The sequence below is a fragment of the Bison bison genome, unplaced genomic scaffold (assembly GCF_000754665.1).
Source record: "Bison bison bison isolate TAMUID 2011002044 unplaced genomic scaffold, Bison_UMD1.0 scf7180017864034, whole genome shotgun sequence".
Taxonomy (NCBI): domain Eukaryota; kingdom Metazoa; phylum Chordata; class Mammalia; order Artiodactyla; family Bovidae; genus Bison; species Bison bison.
Window position 1 is genome coordinate 5,671,578 of NW_011494606.1, and position 17,842 is coordinate 5,689,419.

General features: G+C 44.0%; 1 protein-coding gene across 3 annotated transcripts in view; it reads right to left on the bottom strand.

The window, feature by feature from the left end:
• MAP2K1 (mitogen-activated protein kinase kinase 1) overlaps positions 1 to 17,842 on the bottom strand; it is a 75,312-nt gene that overhangs the window by 41,434 nt on the left and 16,036 nt on the right. Inside the window, exon 1 of one of the 3 annotated variants that reach the window (XM_010834537.1) lies at positions 7,737 to 8,160. The exons of the other annotated variants lie outside the window; for them this stretch is intronic. Within the exon in view, the coding sequence (XP_010832839.1) occupies positions 7,737 to 7,768 (32 nt within the window). The 5' untranslated portion in view covers positions 7,769 to 8,160. Of the gene's footprint in view, positions 1 to 7,736; positions 8,161 to 17,842 lie in introns of those variants that run through there. 3 annotated transcript variants of the gene reach the window in all.

Below are 17,842 nucleotides of genomic sequence, written 5' to 3' on the forward strand. Positions count from 1 at the left end.
TGGAGGGACGCTGACTCTGCTCATTTTCTGACTCTGCAGAAATAAGGAATTCTCCCATTTTGAGGAAGAAAAACTAAATCTGGGCTTTGTGCCACCTTCCTCCCTGCCCTCCCTCCTGTGCTTCACGGTCCTTCCGCCTACTCCATCAGCTAAGGACCCAGCTTCTGATTTGTGCTTTCAGAGGGTGGAGCCACGGAGCGAGGAGACATGGCAAAAACTACAAGCTACGGTGGCAAGACTTTCCTGACGACTGGGGGTGGACCGGTGTCACCAAATTAATGAGTCACAGTAATCAGAAACCCTGGATGCTTATCCCGAACTGGGCATCAACTAGCTGGGTGACCATGAACAAGTCATTTAACTTGACAGTCTGTTTTCTCTCCTATAAAACAGAGTGTGAAGATGCTTACTTCACCAGGACAGGATCAAAACAGAAAACTAATGGGACAAAATACAGGCATTTTGACACATTTCAACACAAATGTTGGGGCAGGTGGGAGTGGGTTGGAGGATAAGGAGAAGCCACAGCATCAACAGCAGGCTCCAAAAACTACTGTCTTTTGTCCTTCCTGTAATTTAATTTCCTGTAATTTAAAAATTATTAAAAAGCCTCTAAAAGTGTTTTAAAAACTATTTCAGAGAATGAAAGACAAAAGATTGTATCTGAAGGTGAAAGGAAAGTCCTGGCCACAAAACGACTTTCACGACTCATTAAAGAGAAATCAATCAGTAAGATATCAGCATTCAGTACTGCTTCCTCTCACACAGGGAACAGATAATGTTCAACAGGCTCATCTGTGCCCTCCCAAGATGAAATGCTTCACACAGAGGAAATAGGAAGAGAGGGGCCCCTCACCTCCAGCCACCCGACAAATCTCCAACACTCAGAGGATGAGAACTAGCCTCTCTCACAATCTTTGGTTTTCACTGAAATCAGCAATATCAGGACTAGGGATTAAGAAAAGAACCTGGAGCCTAGCAGGTTCCATCTCTGACACACCCGGCCCTCTTCAGGGAGCAGCTGCGATAGCTCCGACCCCCAGCACGCACACTGCCTACGGCAGAAAGGGAACAACACACTGCAACATGAACTCTGCACCAGGGCTGTCAGTAAACACGAGTTCATCCAGACACACGAGCACAGGCTTGAAATGGGAACACAGAAGAAAAACAAGGGACTTGGAGAAAAACATGGGTTGTCATTCATGTTCTGAAAACACCAGGGAGGCACAATGAAGTGGGTGGGGATGAGCCTACAGAACATCTCCTTCCCTCTCAACTCACCCATCTGCTAAGCCTCATGACACGGCCACAGCTGGAACCTTTCATTCCTGGCTCGATGTTCACATCAAGCAGCAGCACACAAGGCAGCACATGGAGAGACCTGAAAGACCACCTTATGCAACCCATTCCACAAGTGAGGAGACGGAGGTGCACAGAGGGCGAGGTCCCACAGCTTACGGGCGGCAGGTCTCCCAACTCCTAAAACATTGCCACCTTCAACTTTGATGGTCATTACAACGGGAAGCTGACCTGAAAGGTGGAGGGAGGCAATGTCCAGACCAAGGAATGGGGTCATCAGACTGACACACACCAAACAGAAATGAGCCACAAATGCACGCCAAACACCGGCCCGTTGTCTGTCACCAACCTGAGCACGGCGGCGGCAGGTGGCAGGCCCCACCCCCACCAGGAGGAAGCACAGAGGGAAGAGCAGGGGGTGACCCCCACTCACTGTGCTGGGAGGGGAGGGGGAGCCCCGGTGCACGTGGGTCTCCTCACCAGAGAGCCCAGGGAGTGATGAACTTCTCCTCCTGAGGAATTCGGCCAGTAGGGCCGGAGGAAAGAAAGGCAGAAAGGGAACAACCCCCAGAGACTAAGGATGCGCCCCTGACCTACATCCTATGCACTCCCCATCCGAGAGGTCTTGGGAGCTGCCTCCTTTTCTGGTATCCTTGATTTCCACACCCACTAAAAAAAAAAAAGGATATGGGGAGTAGGTTGGAGAGAGTGGTCTAGATGTCTCAAAGGAAGTCTATCAACATGATAGCCAGCTGAGGAGGTGCAGAATAAGGCAGAGGGCGTATCTGGACTGAGGGGCTGAGGAGCTTCAACCAGGGAGGTGAGGGGAAAGGGGTAGAGCTGGCACCAAGGGTCTCTACATGGCCAAACCACAGACAGCAGGAGATGCAGGGGGCTACAAAGGCAAGGAGAGAGGAAAAGGGGCCTGGATGAGGAAGGCCAAGGGGCCAAAGGCACAGCTCACAACCTCCAGACTCCAACCTGGACTAGCCCACCTGTGTTAGCGCAGCCCACCCATGTGTGCCGACCATGGCCAGCCCCGGACAACATGGTGGGGAGAAGCTTATAGCCCCCCACCTCCATCCTGCAGGCGCTCTGGGAAGGGCTGGTTAACTAATGGGGGAGTAAAATTCTAGGAGTACGTATACAGGCTCTGTGAAAGAGACCAGATACAAAAGAATACACACTATGTCATTCCATCTATATAGAATTCAAAACTAAACTACACTATTATAAACAGTGATGCAAACTATAATACAGAATATTATAAACAACAGTAGGATAAACAACAAGGCCCTACTGTGTAGCACAGGGAACTATATTCAATATCTTGTGATAAACCACAGTTGAAAAGAATATGAAAAAGAAGATATATATAATTGAATCACTTTGCTGTATAGAAAAAATTAACATTAACACTGTAAATCAACTATACTTCAATTTCTTAAAAATCCAAAAACAAAAACAAAGTTAAAAAGTGATTACCCTTTGGTGGGGGAGGGTAGTGACTAGGAAGGGACATATGATGGTTAATTCCATGTGTCAGCATTGCTGGGTCTCAGTGCCAATGTATTTCATCAAACATTATTCTGGATGTTTCTGGGTTTCTGGGGTGTTGGGGGGGAAATGAGATGAACATTTAAATTGGTAAACTTTTAGTAAAGCAGATTACCTTCCATAATGTGAACGGGCCTTACCAGCAGTAGAAGAATTCTTCCAGCGGACTGCCTTTGGACTTATAGTGCAACTCTTTCATGGGTCTCCAGCCTGCCAGCCTACCCTGAAGCTTTTGGCCTTAACAGGCTTCCACAATCACAAAAGTGAATTCCTCTAAAAGTTCCAGTCAGTTCTGTCTCCTCTCTCTTTCTCAATCTCAGTATCTCTTGATAATCAGATTAATCTGCCTTGAAAGCTCCGTTCTGATTTCCTTTTATTCTTTTTTTCCCTCTTTGTGTTTCAGCTTGGATAGTTTTTATGAACCCTTCTTTTAGGTCACTGATTCTTTCCTCAGTTCTGTCCAGTTTGCCAATAAGCCTGTTGATCTCTGATGTCATATTATAGGTTTGTTTCATCTCCCCAGGTCTTCGGTAAGAATGCACGCCATTTGACACTACAAGGCCCTCGGTGAATAGTGAAAGGAATACAGACAAAGAAGGGCAAATTAAGACAATGATGTGATGGTAAATAAAAGGTGATTTCACAGATTAAGTGAAAGTGCAATATAAAAAGTACTGGAATCACCAAAAGTGATAAACAAATATTTCCTATTGCTATGGTATTGTCAGTAATTGTTGGTTAAAAGAATAATGTGTGATCTGACAGTGCCTACCACTGATTTATTGCATACCTGCTGTGTGCCAGGTATTCTGCTAAACGTGGGTAAGTACCTAAATTCCTGCCACCATGGCACAACTGCCACTGGCAGCCCCACTGTACTGATGAAATCCCTGCGTTTTCCCGTTTTCATGCAATAAGTAATAGCGTAGAAAAGTGCACAACGTTGTTAAACACCACCTTTACTGCCTTTACCCGCTTCACCACCACTCCCAAAGACTTCAGAGCAAAGACGATCCTTCAGGTTCCCTAAGCCTCACAAAGAGCCTAGGACACAGACGGCTCTGCAGTTCGGAATATGCTGAGCAATCAAGATGATTTTTGTAGGATTCTAGAAGAACATATAAAATTTAGATAGCAAAAAAGGAGAAAGGGCGTTCCAACAGGGTCTACAATATAGACTGTGGTACAGAACTGGGAGTAAGAACATTAAGAGCAAAGAACACTGGGAGAATAAAGTTTAAAAGTAAAAAAATCAGAAAATGAGAGTCGGGACAGATGTTTGTCACTAATTTCACTTTAAATCAAATAGCTTCCAAGCCAATAAGCAAATATTTTTAAAAGTCAAGAGAATGAGTTTGAGTAAAAGAAATAAATAATCATCACATATTCCTATCCTTCAAAAAAACAACCCAACTTCATCCTTGGAATCAAACTGCCTTCTGAAATCATATAAAGAACCTTCCCATGGCATGTTTCTGCAGACAGGCATGCTGAAACACACACACACACACACACACACACAGAGGAACCTCTGGAGTGACAGGATCACCCACTCACACTCTTCTTAAATACTGAACAACATCCTGAATCAGACAGGGCGTGTCAAATTGTTGCTTGAAAGAACTGACAGCCTATGGTTCCTTCTGCCCCAGTGGACAAAATGTGTTCATATTAGCCACACCTGAGTTAATTTCTGAAGGACCAGTCTTCTGTAGTGGTACCAAAAGGAAAGAAAAAAGTGATTGAGTTTGGAGGGAGAGGAAAAAAGATCAGAAGACAGAGGACAAAAAGGTATGCATCACCTTTACTTAATAGGGACAAAAGAGGGATGTAAGAGTCTGACAAAGAACGAACATTTAGATGCAGTTAAGAGATGAGCTCCTAAATGCTAGTCATGGTATACTCATTAACTCACCTAATCCTCACAACAACATTTAAAAATGGGTATGTTGTTCCTGTTTTACAGACATGGAAATGGAGGCCAGAAGTAGTTAAGTGACTTAACCAAAGCTAGGGTTGGAATTCCAAAGTTTGATCTTTCCCCCACACCAGCTAAAGAGCTCATGTCCTTCAAACAAATCTCTAACTTAGCTCATCCCTAACACCAGGTATTTACCCATTAGTGACTTTGAAGTAAGAAGTGTGTTTGGCTAAGAGGTAAAATCCCTGAGAGGGCAGCAAATTACATCTACCCCAAAAGAAACTTCTCTCAGAGGAACATCCGAGGCTGACACACAATTTGGTTGGGGAGGGAAGGGAAGAGATAGGACGCTGACCGGGTGTCCACATGGGGTGAGCAGTAAACGTTCTGGCGGCCCTGAGAGGGCGGCAGGGAAGGGGCAGAAAGTGATGAAAGAAAGCACCAAGGCTGACCTAGGTAGAAAATCCAATAAACCGGTGGTCACCATCAGAAAAACAAAGGCAGCCGCGGAATGGGACTGTTCTGGAAAGGACAAATCGGTGAAAGCGGCCTTAATACAATGCTGCATGTGATCCCACCCACTGGCGAGCCTGACAGACTACAGTCCATGAGGTCGCAAAGGAGTCAGACAAGACTTAGCGACTAAACAATTCCCTGCTCTAGAGAAAGACATTTTAGCAACTCCCTGCATAATAATGGCCCAGGGTGTTCTGTGAACGACAGGTGCAGGTTGCTCTTTAAGGAGAAAGGATCCAACCACAACCTTAGACCTCATAACCCAAAATGGTGAGGACAGCTGAGTCCCCAGGGCAAAAAAAAATCAATAGCTAGTGCCCAGAAGCAGGAAGATGTAGTCAAAAAAAAAAAAAACAAAACAAAACACAGCACTCAAAACACATCTCCAATTCTAGATCACGTTGAGAAATTTTCATTTCTCCAGACCCATTTCTCCCCTTAAATACACAAACAACATGTTTGTTACAGCAACATCCTTCTCCTTGCTCAAAGTACAGACAAGAGAGGTCGGCAAACCTCACCTTTGAGCACATACCACCTCTGGGGGAAATCTCACTGCCTGGGCCCCTCTAGCAATCTCAGGGAAGCCTGATCTCAGGACCAGGGCTAGAAGGCCATACACGTGCTTACGGAGGCACTCAAGTTCCTAAACTATTAGTCAGGCTCTCCACTTAAGAGTGACTGGTCTGGCAGAGTCAAAACCTAGCTGGTAGAAGTAACATCATAGACCAGAGAGAATGAAATTTAATGAAAACCCAAACTGACAGTGTTCGTTTCTGTCTTCTCAAAGAAGGTGAAGGGTGAGGAAATAAGTGTGCTCGTAACAAATTCCCTCAGAGTGGAGGATACCTGAGGCCCGGAAGCCTGGCCCATAGTTGAGAAGGGGCTGCTCCTGAGCTCTGGCATAGGCAGAAGCAGGCCTGGGCAGCACACAGGGGTGGAGCTGGAGAGATGGATTATATCGCAGAATAAAATGGGAGAGACTTCTATGGGGAGTGGCTGTGAAGCAGCAAAAGATGAAGAAAAGGATACAACATGGCAGAGTGGCAGAGGTCATCTAAACCTAAGACCACCAAAGTTTATGTTGTCTTTATTGCTACAAGACATTCTCCCCACCCCAGACCTTCAGTCTACTCTGCCATGCACACAAACAGCCTTGTGTATATTTTGTTCTTACTGTTGTTTGATGGAAACAAAGGAAAGAGGGCCAAATTCCAAGTTGGTTCAGCACAGAGCAAAGAGAAGAGAAAAAACGCAGAAGGGAAATGTGAGTCCCAAAGAAAGAGAAGTGACCAAGAGAATCTAAATCTCCAGGACTGCCCAATCTAGAGGAGGGCAGGGTGTAAGGAATGGGAGTAGATATCTAGGTTACAGCTGTGCTGTCTATAGCCGTGAAAATGCAACACAGATTCATTATGGAGCATCCATGGTGTGATAGGCACTATCTATGCTAGAGGTTAGGGAGGTACAGTGGTGGAAGACAATGTCCTGCCTCACCAGGCTGTGTGTGTGTGTGTGTGTAAACAGGGAGACAGACAGATATCACAGTGCAAGCCAAACACTGGGAAGGGTACTAACAAGTACATCAACGACTGCAGGGTAAAGGAGACCATAATGCTGAAACTGAGGTGGGCACAGTGGGACATGGGAACAGAAAAAAGACAACTCCATCTAAGATGAGGAAGGGAAAGCAAAAGTCAGAAAGTGTAATGCCCACTGAAGACAGAACTGAAGGGTATCAGTTTCTGCAGCAGAGGGAAAAGCACTCCATGCAGGCTCGGGCATCAGCATGAACAGAAGAGCGCTGAAAGTTACAAGCCGTCCCAAGTGATGAGAGAGCAGGCGCTCCCAGGAGAGAGCCCAGACGAAACTGGAGGCTGCGCTGGGGCGAGACTGTGAAGGAGACAGCACATCACGCTAAGGGACTAGGTCTGGGAGGAAATGGGGAGACGCCGGCCAAAGGCTACAGACTTGGGGTTAGAAGACAAACAGGTTCTGCATGTCTAATGCTCAGTACAGTGATTCTAGTCAACAATACTATATTATATATTTCAAAGTTGCTAAGAGACTAGATCTTAAATGTTCTCACCACACATACACACAAAAAGAAACGATAATTATGTGACAAGACAGAGGTATTCACTAATGCTATGGTGGCAATCATACTGCAATACATATCAAATCAGTACAATGTATACCTTAAACTTATGCAATGTTATAGGTCAATTATATTTCAATAAAACATAAAAACTCTAAGTTAAAAAATTTTTAAGATATGGCCCTAGCACACCAGCCTAAAATGCCTGAGGATGTTGTTTATGGTTTAGCAATAAACAGCAGCCTGGCATCTTAGTTTCTAAAAATGCCATCAGAATACTTATTTTACTACTTAAACATTTTTTTTTTTCAGCATACATTGGTTCTATATTATACGTCTTACCTTCCATCACCAGATTTGTGACCTGCTGTCATTCAGCGATCCTGGTTTCTAAAGACTCCACTTTCTCCGCAGATCCACTACCTGGTGAAGCAATGCTCATTTTTGCTGTACAGCTCCAGAGAGCCTTTTGTCCCCCACCTCTCTGGTATTTTTTTATTGACTGTATATTTTCTGGCACATAGGCAATCTGAAAATGATAGGCCATTCTGAACTGTACGCTTATCTTAAATTTGTATATTTGTATCAAATGAAAATGTTCACTTTTAGAGGGTTGTTAACAGCAATTGGGGAGCAACTTCTGAGTATCTTCAGTTTCCTGGAAGGACACTGGATTCTCCATTAGACAAGCCGCAATATCCTTCACATCATGCCTCTCACGTTGCACGCCTTCTGCGTATATGCAAGTGTTTCTCAAAATATTTAAGATACATTCAAGATATCACAATTTGACCAGAATGCAATTTAAGTATGCACTTTTGGGGTCAAATCACCAATAATGCACTCATGCAAAGCAGACATTTAAAGAAGTAAAGAATTCTAGTTTGATGAAACGATCGACAAGGGGTTAATATATAAAATATACAAACATCTCATATGACTCAACATCAAAAAAACAAACAACCCAATCAAAAAACAGGCAAAAGACCTAAACAGACATTTCCTGAAAGAAGACGCAGAAATAGCCAAAAGGCACATGAGAGATGCTCAATATCGCCAACAGTTGAAATGCAGATCAAAACCACAATGAGACATCACCTCACACTGGTCAGAGTAGCTATGAACAGAAGTCTCTAAATAATAAACGCTGGAGAGGCTGTGGAGAAAAGGGAACCCTACTACACCGCGGGCGGGAACAGAAACCGGTGCAGCCACTATGGAAAACAGTATGGAGGTTCCTTAAAAACAAAAAACAAAGCTACCTTATGGTCCAGCAATTCCACTTCTGGGTATACATCTGGGAAAAAGAAAACTCTAATTTGAAAAGATACCCGCAGTTCAATGTTCATAGCAGCACTATTCATAATAGCCAAGACAAGGGCCCAGCAACAGGCGACTGGCTTGAGAACACGTGGTACGCGTACACAGTGGACGATCACTGCACCGTAAAACAGAATGAAGCACTGCCATGCGCAGCGAGGCGGACGGCCCCAGAGAACATAATTCTTAGTGAAACAAACCAGACCAGAGGAAGACAAATATTATATACCACTTATATGTGGAATCTAAAAATTTATACAAATGAATCTACATACAAAACAGAAACTGATTCACAGATACAGAGCGAGGGGGACAAATTAGGAGAGATGAACAGAAATACATAAAATAGAAAAGCAACAGGACTTAGTATATATAGGACAAGAAATTATACCCAATATCTTGTAAAAACTTATAATGGAATATAATTGCCAAAAAACCAAGTCACCGCACTGTATACTTCAAACTAACACAATATTGTAAGTCAACTATACATCAACCTAAAAGAAATTCTAGTTTGCAATCATAACAGAAATAGAGTCAAGAACTGCACAACTCAGAAGACACTGGTTTCCTTGAGAGGATGTAGAAACCTGAAGTCTAAAAACAGCTGAGTTCAACTTTCCAATTCCTTGGAAACCCACTGGGGAATTCTCTTTTAGATAATTAACTCTCATTATCTGTTCCAAAGACTGGCTCAAAGAAGCCTTTGATAGTACCGTCAAATCGAGTCCATTGTGCATACCAGCTCATTTTAAGGACAGAAGCGTTTCTCTCCTGTCAAACCACAGTCCTGGAGTCAATTCCTAAACCCAACACTGATTCATATTATTGCTATCTATGCAATACATTAATAAATGATGGTTGCTTTTCCAGCTATGCTTGAAGCTCACCAAATTCAGTTTGGCTATCTCATTTCATATATGCATTACTGAATGCCTGAGGGCTTTTTTATTTGCAGAATTGCACCCTCTGTCAATACTTTACCTCCAATGTATAACCACAATCTTAACAAAAGACACTAAAATTGTGGAAATAACCCTGAATTTGAAATCAAGAGGTCTACAGCCTCCATCAACTCTGCTGGTAACTGATCATCTAACCTTGAACAAGCTCTCTCACATGTATTAAATGGAAGCATACTCTTGTCCTGTGTTACCAAAGACTGTTATGAACATAGTGTGAATGTGCTCTGAAACAAACAGCTGGCCACATTAAAAGAGATGCTTTTCTAAAATAAACAAGAATACCTTTCCTCTAACTTATTCTTGCTTACAAAAAGAGTGTGATTGTGGGTGACACCTCACATTAATTGTGAATCCTCAAAGAGCATTAAAGAATACATGAATGACCAAAATTAGAAAACAAAATCTACCTAGACAGCACATTCAGTCAGTTCAGTAGCTAGTCGTGTCCGACTCTTTGCAACCCCATGGACTGCAGCACGCCAGGCCTCCCTGTCCTTCATCTCCCGGAGAATGCTCAAACTCATGTCCATCAAGACAGAGATGCCATCCAACCATCTCATCCTCTGTTGTCCCCTTCTCCTCCTGCCTTCAATCTTTCCCAGCATCAGGGTCTTTTCTAATGAGTCACTTCTTCGCATCAAGTGGCCAAAGTATTGGAGTTTCAACTTCAGCATCAGTCTTTCCAATGAATATTCAGGACCGATCTCCTTTAGGATTGACTGGTTTGGTCTCCTTGCAGTCCAAGGGACTCTCAAGAGTCCTCTCCAACACCACAGTTCAACAGCATCAATTCTTCAGCACTCAGCTTTCTTTATGGTCCAACTCTCACATCCATACATGATTACTGGAAAAACCATAGCTTTGACTAGACAGACATCTGTTGGCAAAGTAATATCTCTCCTTTTTAATATGCTGTCTAGGTTTGTCATAGCTTTTATCCCAGGGAGCAAACATCCTTTAATTTCATGGCTGCAGTCACCATCTGCAGTGATTTCAGAGTCTGAGAAAATAAAGTCTGTCACTATTTCCATTGCTTCCCCATCTATTTGCCTTGAAGTGATGGGACCTGATGCCATGATCTTAGTTTTTTGAATGTTGAGTTTTAAGCCAGCTTTTTCACTCTGCTCTTTCACTTTCATCAAGAGGCTTTCTCTTTGCTTTCTGCCATGAGTGGTGTCATCTGCATATCTGAGGTTACTGATATTTCTCCCAACAATCTTGATTCCAGCTTGTGTTTCATCCAACATGGAATTTTACATGATGTACTCTGCATATATGTTAAATAAGCAGGGTAACATTATACAACCTTGATGTACTCCCTTCCCAATTTGGAACCAGTCTGTTGTTCCATGTCCGGTTCTAACTATTGCTTCTTGACCTGCATACAGATTTCTCAGGAGGCAGGTAAGGTGGTCTGGCATTCCCATCTGTTTAAGAATTTTCCACAGTTTTTCGTGATCCATACAGTCAAAGGCTTTAGCACAGTCAATAAAGCAGATGTTTTTCTGGAACTCTCTTGCTTTTTCGATTATCCAACAGATATTTGACCTCTGGTTCCTCTGCCTTTTCTAAATCCAGCTTGAACATCTGGAAGTTCTTGGTTCATGTAGTGTTGAAGCCTCCCTTGGAGAATTTTGAGAATGAATGACCAAGATTACAAAACAAAATCTACTAAGACAGTACTCCACTGCATATTAAACTTGAGTTATTAGATGTAGAGAAAAACAAGACAGCAAAACCAGCCTTATGAAGCATTCTTTGGACCTTGATCGCTTTGGGTTAAAATTCTGCAGTTTCTGCCTGGCATTCAAAAGAGAAGCATGCTCTTACTGCAGCAGATAAAAAAGGTTTGTCCACAGGCTCTTCCTCTTCACTTCTCCCCACCCACTTCCTTTTCTTCCAAAGGAGAAAGGCTCTCATTTACTCACTGGTTTGCCACATCCTGCCTCAGAAGCTACTTCCTAGGAGCTGCCTGGGCTATTCTGAGAGGAGTTTTAACTCCTCAGGCCCTCAGGCCCAAAGATATTTATGGCATCCCTGCCCATTATCTATCATTTACAGTCTAGTAACTAGACTCTACTTGATCAGATAATTAATACTTCCAACTTTTCTTCATACTGGTTTGGGACTAAGCACTTTACCTACCACAGAGTCAGGCAGGGGCCATATCTCTTGGCCCTATCTGGGGGCTCCAACTAGCCCAGCTTTGTTTAGTAGTAAAAAAAAGAACAAAGAGTAGAAATGATCCAAGCATCAGTATCAAGAATCTCAATGCACATAACAGTGCATTTGATATCAGAGAAAACCCACTGAAGCCAACCTCCCGTCCCACATGACCTTGGTAAGCTAACACTGACATTCACGCACGCATTTCATGTTTAGAGACTGTCTACTATACGTCGGGCCTGGGCTAAAGATGGGGCATCGAGACTGAAGTCCTGATCTCCAGAAGTTCACAGGGCAGGCGGTGAAACACAACACATGCGTGTGAAGATCACCACATTCCCCCGCCCCGCCAAGAGGTCTGTCTCCTGAGTAGTTCATAGACAGTTCCACTGGAGCTTTTCCAAGGAAGACCATGCAAAGGTTCATGGTCAAGATAATTTCTGACATCAAACTTCCAGGAGAGGTAGGCTCCCAAACACTGGCAACAAACTTGGATGAGAGGTTAAGCAACGAGCCCAATCGACACAGGGGTGCAGGAGTGGAGCCAGGACTGCAAACTCAGCTGTCTGCCTCCAGAGATCACTCCTACACCACCAAACAAGAGCACCCACTAGGAGTCAGAGCAGAGTTTGTATCTATGGGGGGAGCTAGTCATGGTGTTGAAAGTGGAGCAGGGCATCATTAGCTCCTTTTTTTCCCTTAATTAAAGAGACTTGAGCTCCTCTTAGTAAAGAAAGAACAGAAAAATACAGACATTTTTAATTAAGAAATGAATCAACACTGACCACCTACTACATGTGAAACCTACGCCGCGAACTATCATCTGCTGTTACAGAGGGACGTCCTGCCTCGTACACCACCCAGTGTAGCTCGACGGGCCCCTTCGGCTGGCCAGGCACCTGAGTCCCTCCCAACGGTTCCCCCTCAGACAAGGAACAGGCCCACCCCTAACGAGGGGCGACCAGAGACCAGCTGACAACGTACTAACTGCTGAGCTCCCAAGCATCCGCAAGTCCCCTAGTAGGAGAATGTAGAACATGGAAGCTTCCACCACAAACGAAAAGCATTATTTCTTTTCACACGCCAGACTTGCACCTACCATTACATTTCACTAATCTTCAGCAGTCTAAACACCTGACTTGGATTCTGTGTCTGTCTGCCATATTTGAAACACCAAAGTTGAATGACTTCTAGAGCCAAATTAACAATAGTTTTTTCTCTCCCTCCACATATACTTCCCTCTTTTTCTTTTTTCCCAGAAAGTTGAATCCTATTAGCAGCTAACTCTACAGAAATCTGTCAAGATTTCAGTGGCCGTTACCAAAGAAATGTCAAGAACAACTGTGAGGGTTCACAGGAAATGAACTCACTCTGCGCCGGAGGCCTTTAACAACGAGCAACTGGTCATTTTCCCTGATTTTAAACTGAACATATAGACTCTGACCTACTTGTAAGACAGATCGAAGGGCAGGCTTTGGGACAGGGCAGAACCCAGCCCCGCTCTAAAAAGCAGAGGCCTCCGATCTCGTTTCAGGTCTTCACCAGCTGTACCACACCAAGTAAGCTTCCTAGCCTCTCTGGACCTCAGTCTCTTCATGATACATCCAGGAGACTGAACTCTCAAAATCTTTTCCACATCTAATACATAAGGACAGACAGGTGGCTGTGCTTGGAGGAGAAAGAACGAGAGGTGCTGGAGGTGAAAAGGATGATTAATATAACCTGACGCTATCCTGGGTCCAGAAATAGCCTGGCTTGGTGCTGCATTCACCTTATCAGCCTAGATTTATCAGGGGGCGGGAGGGCTGGAGGGTGGGAATCACAGCCACCTACAGTGAAATTAAACCCTTTCCCAAATGAATTCTGCTGAAGTGTGATTTATCCAGGATGTTAGAGAACTTAGCAGTATGAAACCATGTTACCGAAATTATATTACTGCACAAACTTAACTCTTCCCCAATGCGATCTGCAGAGAGGATGCAAAGCTGACAATCCTATGTCTGTGGCCATCTGTCCTATCCCAGTCCCTGGAGAGGCGTGGGGGGAGAGTGTGAAAAGCCACAGGTGCCACCAGTGTCACATATCCATCAAAGAGCCCAGCATTTGCTGGGGATAAGTGTTCAGCTCAGCATGCAAAAGAGGCTTCCCAATCCATCCGGCCCCAAACACTCCCTGCACCTTCCTCTGTGCCAGGCATTCGACTCAGGGAACACCACAGAATGTCGCTGCCGGTTTCTTCACCAGGCTTCGTACTGACTAAAAAGGCACTTAGCTGCCTGTGAGACACACACATGGCCCTTAACCAGGACCAGCTTCCTCATCTACCTGGTAGAGATAACACACTGCACCTGCCTCTTGTGGTTGAGTAAAGAAATAAATAGATGTAAAAACAATAAGCAGCACACAGAGCCTCGCAGAACAAATGCTATGATTACCACCGACACTGTGACCCTCTTGCACCAAGATATTATAAACTGAAAACAGCCAATCACAAATTTGAGTCAAAGTCAGACCTCACAAGGATTAGCCAAGTCTCAACCTTGGGAAAGGAGTATCTTCTGCCCTCTGCTATCTCAAGGCTTGAGTCATTCAACAGAACGGTACCAAACCAGACTCTAGGAAACAGGATGTGCGCTGGAGATAATGATGACTAAGACCCAGTTCCAGACTTCCTTAAGTCCAGTCCAACTGGACAGAGTTACCCAAACAACTGACATGTGATGGGATATGTAGTGCATGCTCTGGACAATGACCACTACCTGGAGTGGGTGGAAGACAAGTCTGTGATGGATTTACAGGAGAGCTGACCTACAAATTGAGCAAGATTAGGATGTCAAGCCTTCCTCAGTGATCAATGCAAAGAAATAGAGGAAAACAATAGAATGGGAAAGACTAGAGATCTCTTCAAGAAAATTAGAGACACCAAGAGAACATTTCATGCAAAGATAGGCACAATAAAGGACAGAAATGGTATGGACCTAATAGAAGCAGAAGATATTAAGAAGAGGTGACAAGAATATACAGAAGAACTCTACAAAAAAGATCTTCACGACTCAGATAACCATGATGGTATGATCACTTACCTAGAGCCAGACATCCTGGAGTGCAAAGTCAAATGGGCCTTAGGAAGCATCACTACAAAGCTAGTGGAAATGATGGAATTCCAGTTGAGCTATTTCAAATCCTAAAAGATGATGCTGTGAAAAAGCTGCACTCAATATGCCAGTAAGTGTGGAAAACTCAGCAGTGGCCACAGGACTGGAAAAGGCCAGTTTTCATTCCAGTCCCAAAGAAAGGCAGTTCCAAAGAATGTTCAAACTACTGTATAATTGCAACTCGTCTCACATGCTAGTAAAGTAATGCTCAAAATTCTCCAAGCCAGGCTTCAACTGTAATGAGCTGAGAACTGCCAGATGTTCAAGCTGGATTTAGAAAAGGCAGAGGAACCAGAGATCAAATTGCTAACATCCGCTGGATCATAGAAAAAACAAGAGAATTCCAGAATAACATATGCTTCTGCTTCACTGACTACACTAAAGTCTTTGACTGTGTGGATCACAACAAACTGTGGAAAATTCTTAAAGAGATGGGAATACCAGACCACCTGACCTGCCTCCTGAGAAATCTGTATGCAGGTCAAGAAGCAATAGTTAGAACTGGACATGGAACAACAGACTTGTTCCAAATAGGGAAAGGAGTATGTCAAGGCTGTGTATTGTCACCCTGCTTATTTAACTTATATGCAGAGTACACCATGCAAAATGCTGGGCTGGATGAAGCACAAGCTGGAATCAAGATTGTTGGGAGAAATATCAATAGCCTCAGATATGCAGATGACACCATCCTTATGGCAGAAAGCGAAGAGGAACTAAAGAGCCTTTTGATGAAAGTGAAAGAGTAGGGTCAAAAAACTGGCTTAAAACTCAACATTCAAAAAACTAGGATCATGGCATCAGGTCCCATCACTTCATGGCAAATAGACAGAGAAACAATGGAAACAGTGACAGACTTTATTTTCTTGGGCTCCAATATCACTGCAGATGGTGACTGCAGCCATGAAATTAAAAGATCTTCGCTCCTTGGAAGAAAATCTATGACAAACCTAAACAGCATATTAAAAAGCAGAGACATTACTTTGCCAACAAAGGTCCATATAGTCAAAGCTATGTTTTTTTTCCAATAGTCATGTATGGATGTGAGAGTTGGGCCATAAAGAAGGCTGAGCGCTGAAGAACTGATGCTTTCGTTCTGTGATGTTGGAGAGGACTCTTGCGAGTCCCTTGGACTGCAAGGAGATCAAACCAGTCAATCCTAAAGGAAATCAATCCTGAATATTCATTGGAAGGACTGATGCTGAAACCCCAATCCTTTGGCCACCTGATACAAAGAGCTGATTCACTAGAAAAGACCCTGATGCTGGGAAAGATTGAAGGCAGGAGAAGGGGACAACAGAGGATAAGTAGGTTGGATGACATCACTGACTTGATGGACATGAGTTTGAGCAGACTCTGGGAGATGGTGAAGGACAGGGTGGCCTGGAATGCTGCAGTCCATGGGGTCCTCAAAGAGTCGGACATGACCGAGCGACTTAACGGCAACAAGGATTTCAACATGTACTAAAGGTGGAGAAGGCAATCCCAATAGAAGACATAGTATGAGCAGAGGCCAGGGCCCATTGAGGAAGACCTCTAGAAGAAACATGAAGGAGAAGCTGAACCCAAGACCTACCTGGAACTGACCCTCAACATCTGGTTTGAGCCCCAGGAAGAAAGGGAAGCCATACCTTCCCTGTATGACAGTGACTACCCCTCCCTATTCCTACACACACGCACACACGCTCCCCAGGAAATCCTCTTTAAACTCTTGGAGATGAAAGCTGAGCTTCCCGGTGGTGCCTGCCAGGCAGACGGCCGCCTGGAGACGCTGGGAGGAGTCTATATTAGGATGCACTGTGGCAGTTGTTTCCCAGGCACCTTGTGCAGCCTCCTCTTTCACTGAAAATAATTCTTTTCCTTCCTGCACATCCCCAGATATTGCAAGTATGCCCGGTGTTGTCTCTATTCTAAGTCTGTGTGGATAAAGAACAGCTGAAGAGTCTCATCACTGGAAGTTCTTTGGGAGGTGAGAATTTTCTCTCCTTCTCACCTGATAGAAAATAAGGCACCCTGGGACAGGAATCTAGTCCTGGTCCTCCTCATGAGCCCAGTTAATCATCAAAAAGCAGTTTACACACACCAAGTATCTATGAATCCTTTCTGCTGGGTAGGGATTACTGTGCCCATTTTACAGATTCAAGGATATGAAAAAACTTGCACAAGATCACTGAAAATAGAGGCGGAGTCAAGATTCAAACTCAAGTGTGCTGGTTCCAAGGCCTCTCCCCTGAGCCTCACTGTCTCCAGGCTATGTTCACTCAGAAGTCACACTCGTAATTCAAAGCAGAACCTGCTGTGTGACAAGGTCAACTTCTATTAAGGTTTTCTTCTAGTCCTAGATTATCTATGCCAAAATTAAGACTGCAAAAAAGATCTCCAAGATTCCTTTCAACAATAAAGTTTAACCTACTTATGATCTACTTAGAACTTGAAAACGGGCCCAGGGGTGACCTGTAGGGTCATATGGAGCTCATTACCTAAACCCAGAAAGGTAAGAAGGCATTACCACCAACCTCACCTTGCAGGAAAGCAGGCACAGAATGGTCATGTGGCGAGTTAATAGTTGTAGAAAAGGAATTCAGATCTCACACTGTTGCTCTACACAAGGTACTATTATTCAAAAGTACTGCAGCCTGAAAATTCTGAAGACTTTCGAATCCCTCCGAAAAAGGGGTCAGTCTCTAGATTCAAATGAAACACCTGGGGTGGGGGAGCAGAAACATTTGTTCAAAAATCTGATCAGGAAGCTGGGTTCTTCACTGCAGTAACACCAAAGACAAGTACCACTCAGAGGTGAATGTCTTCCTCAGACCATCCTGCTTTTGGGTCTGTTGCCTCCAAA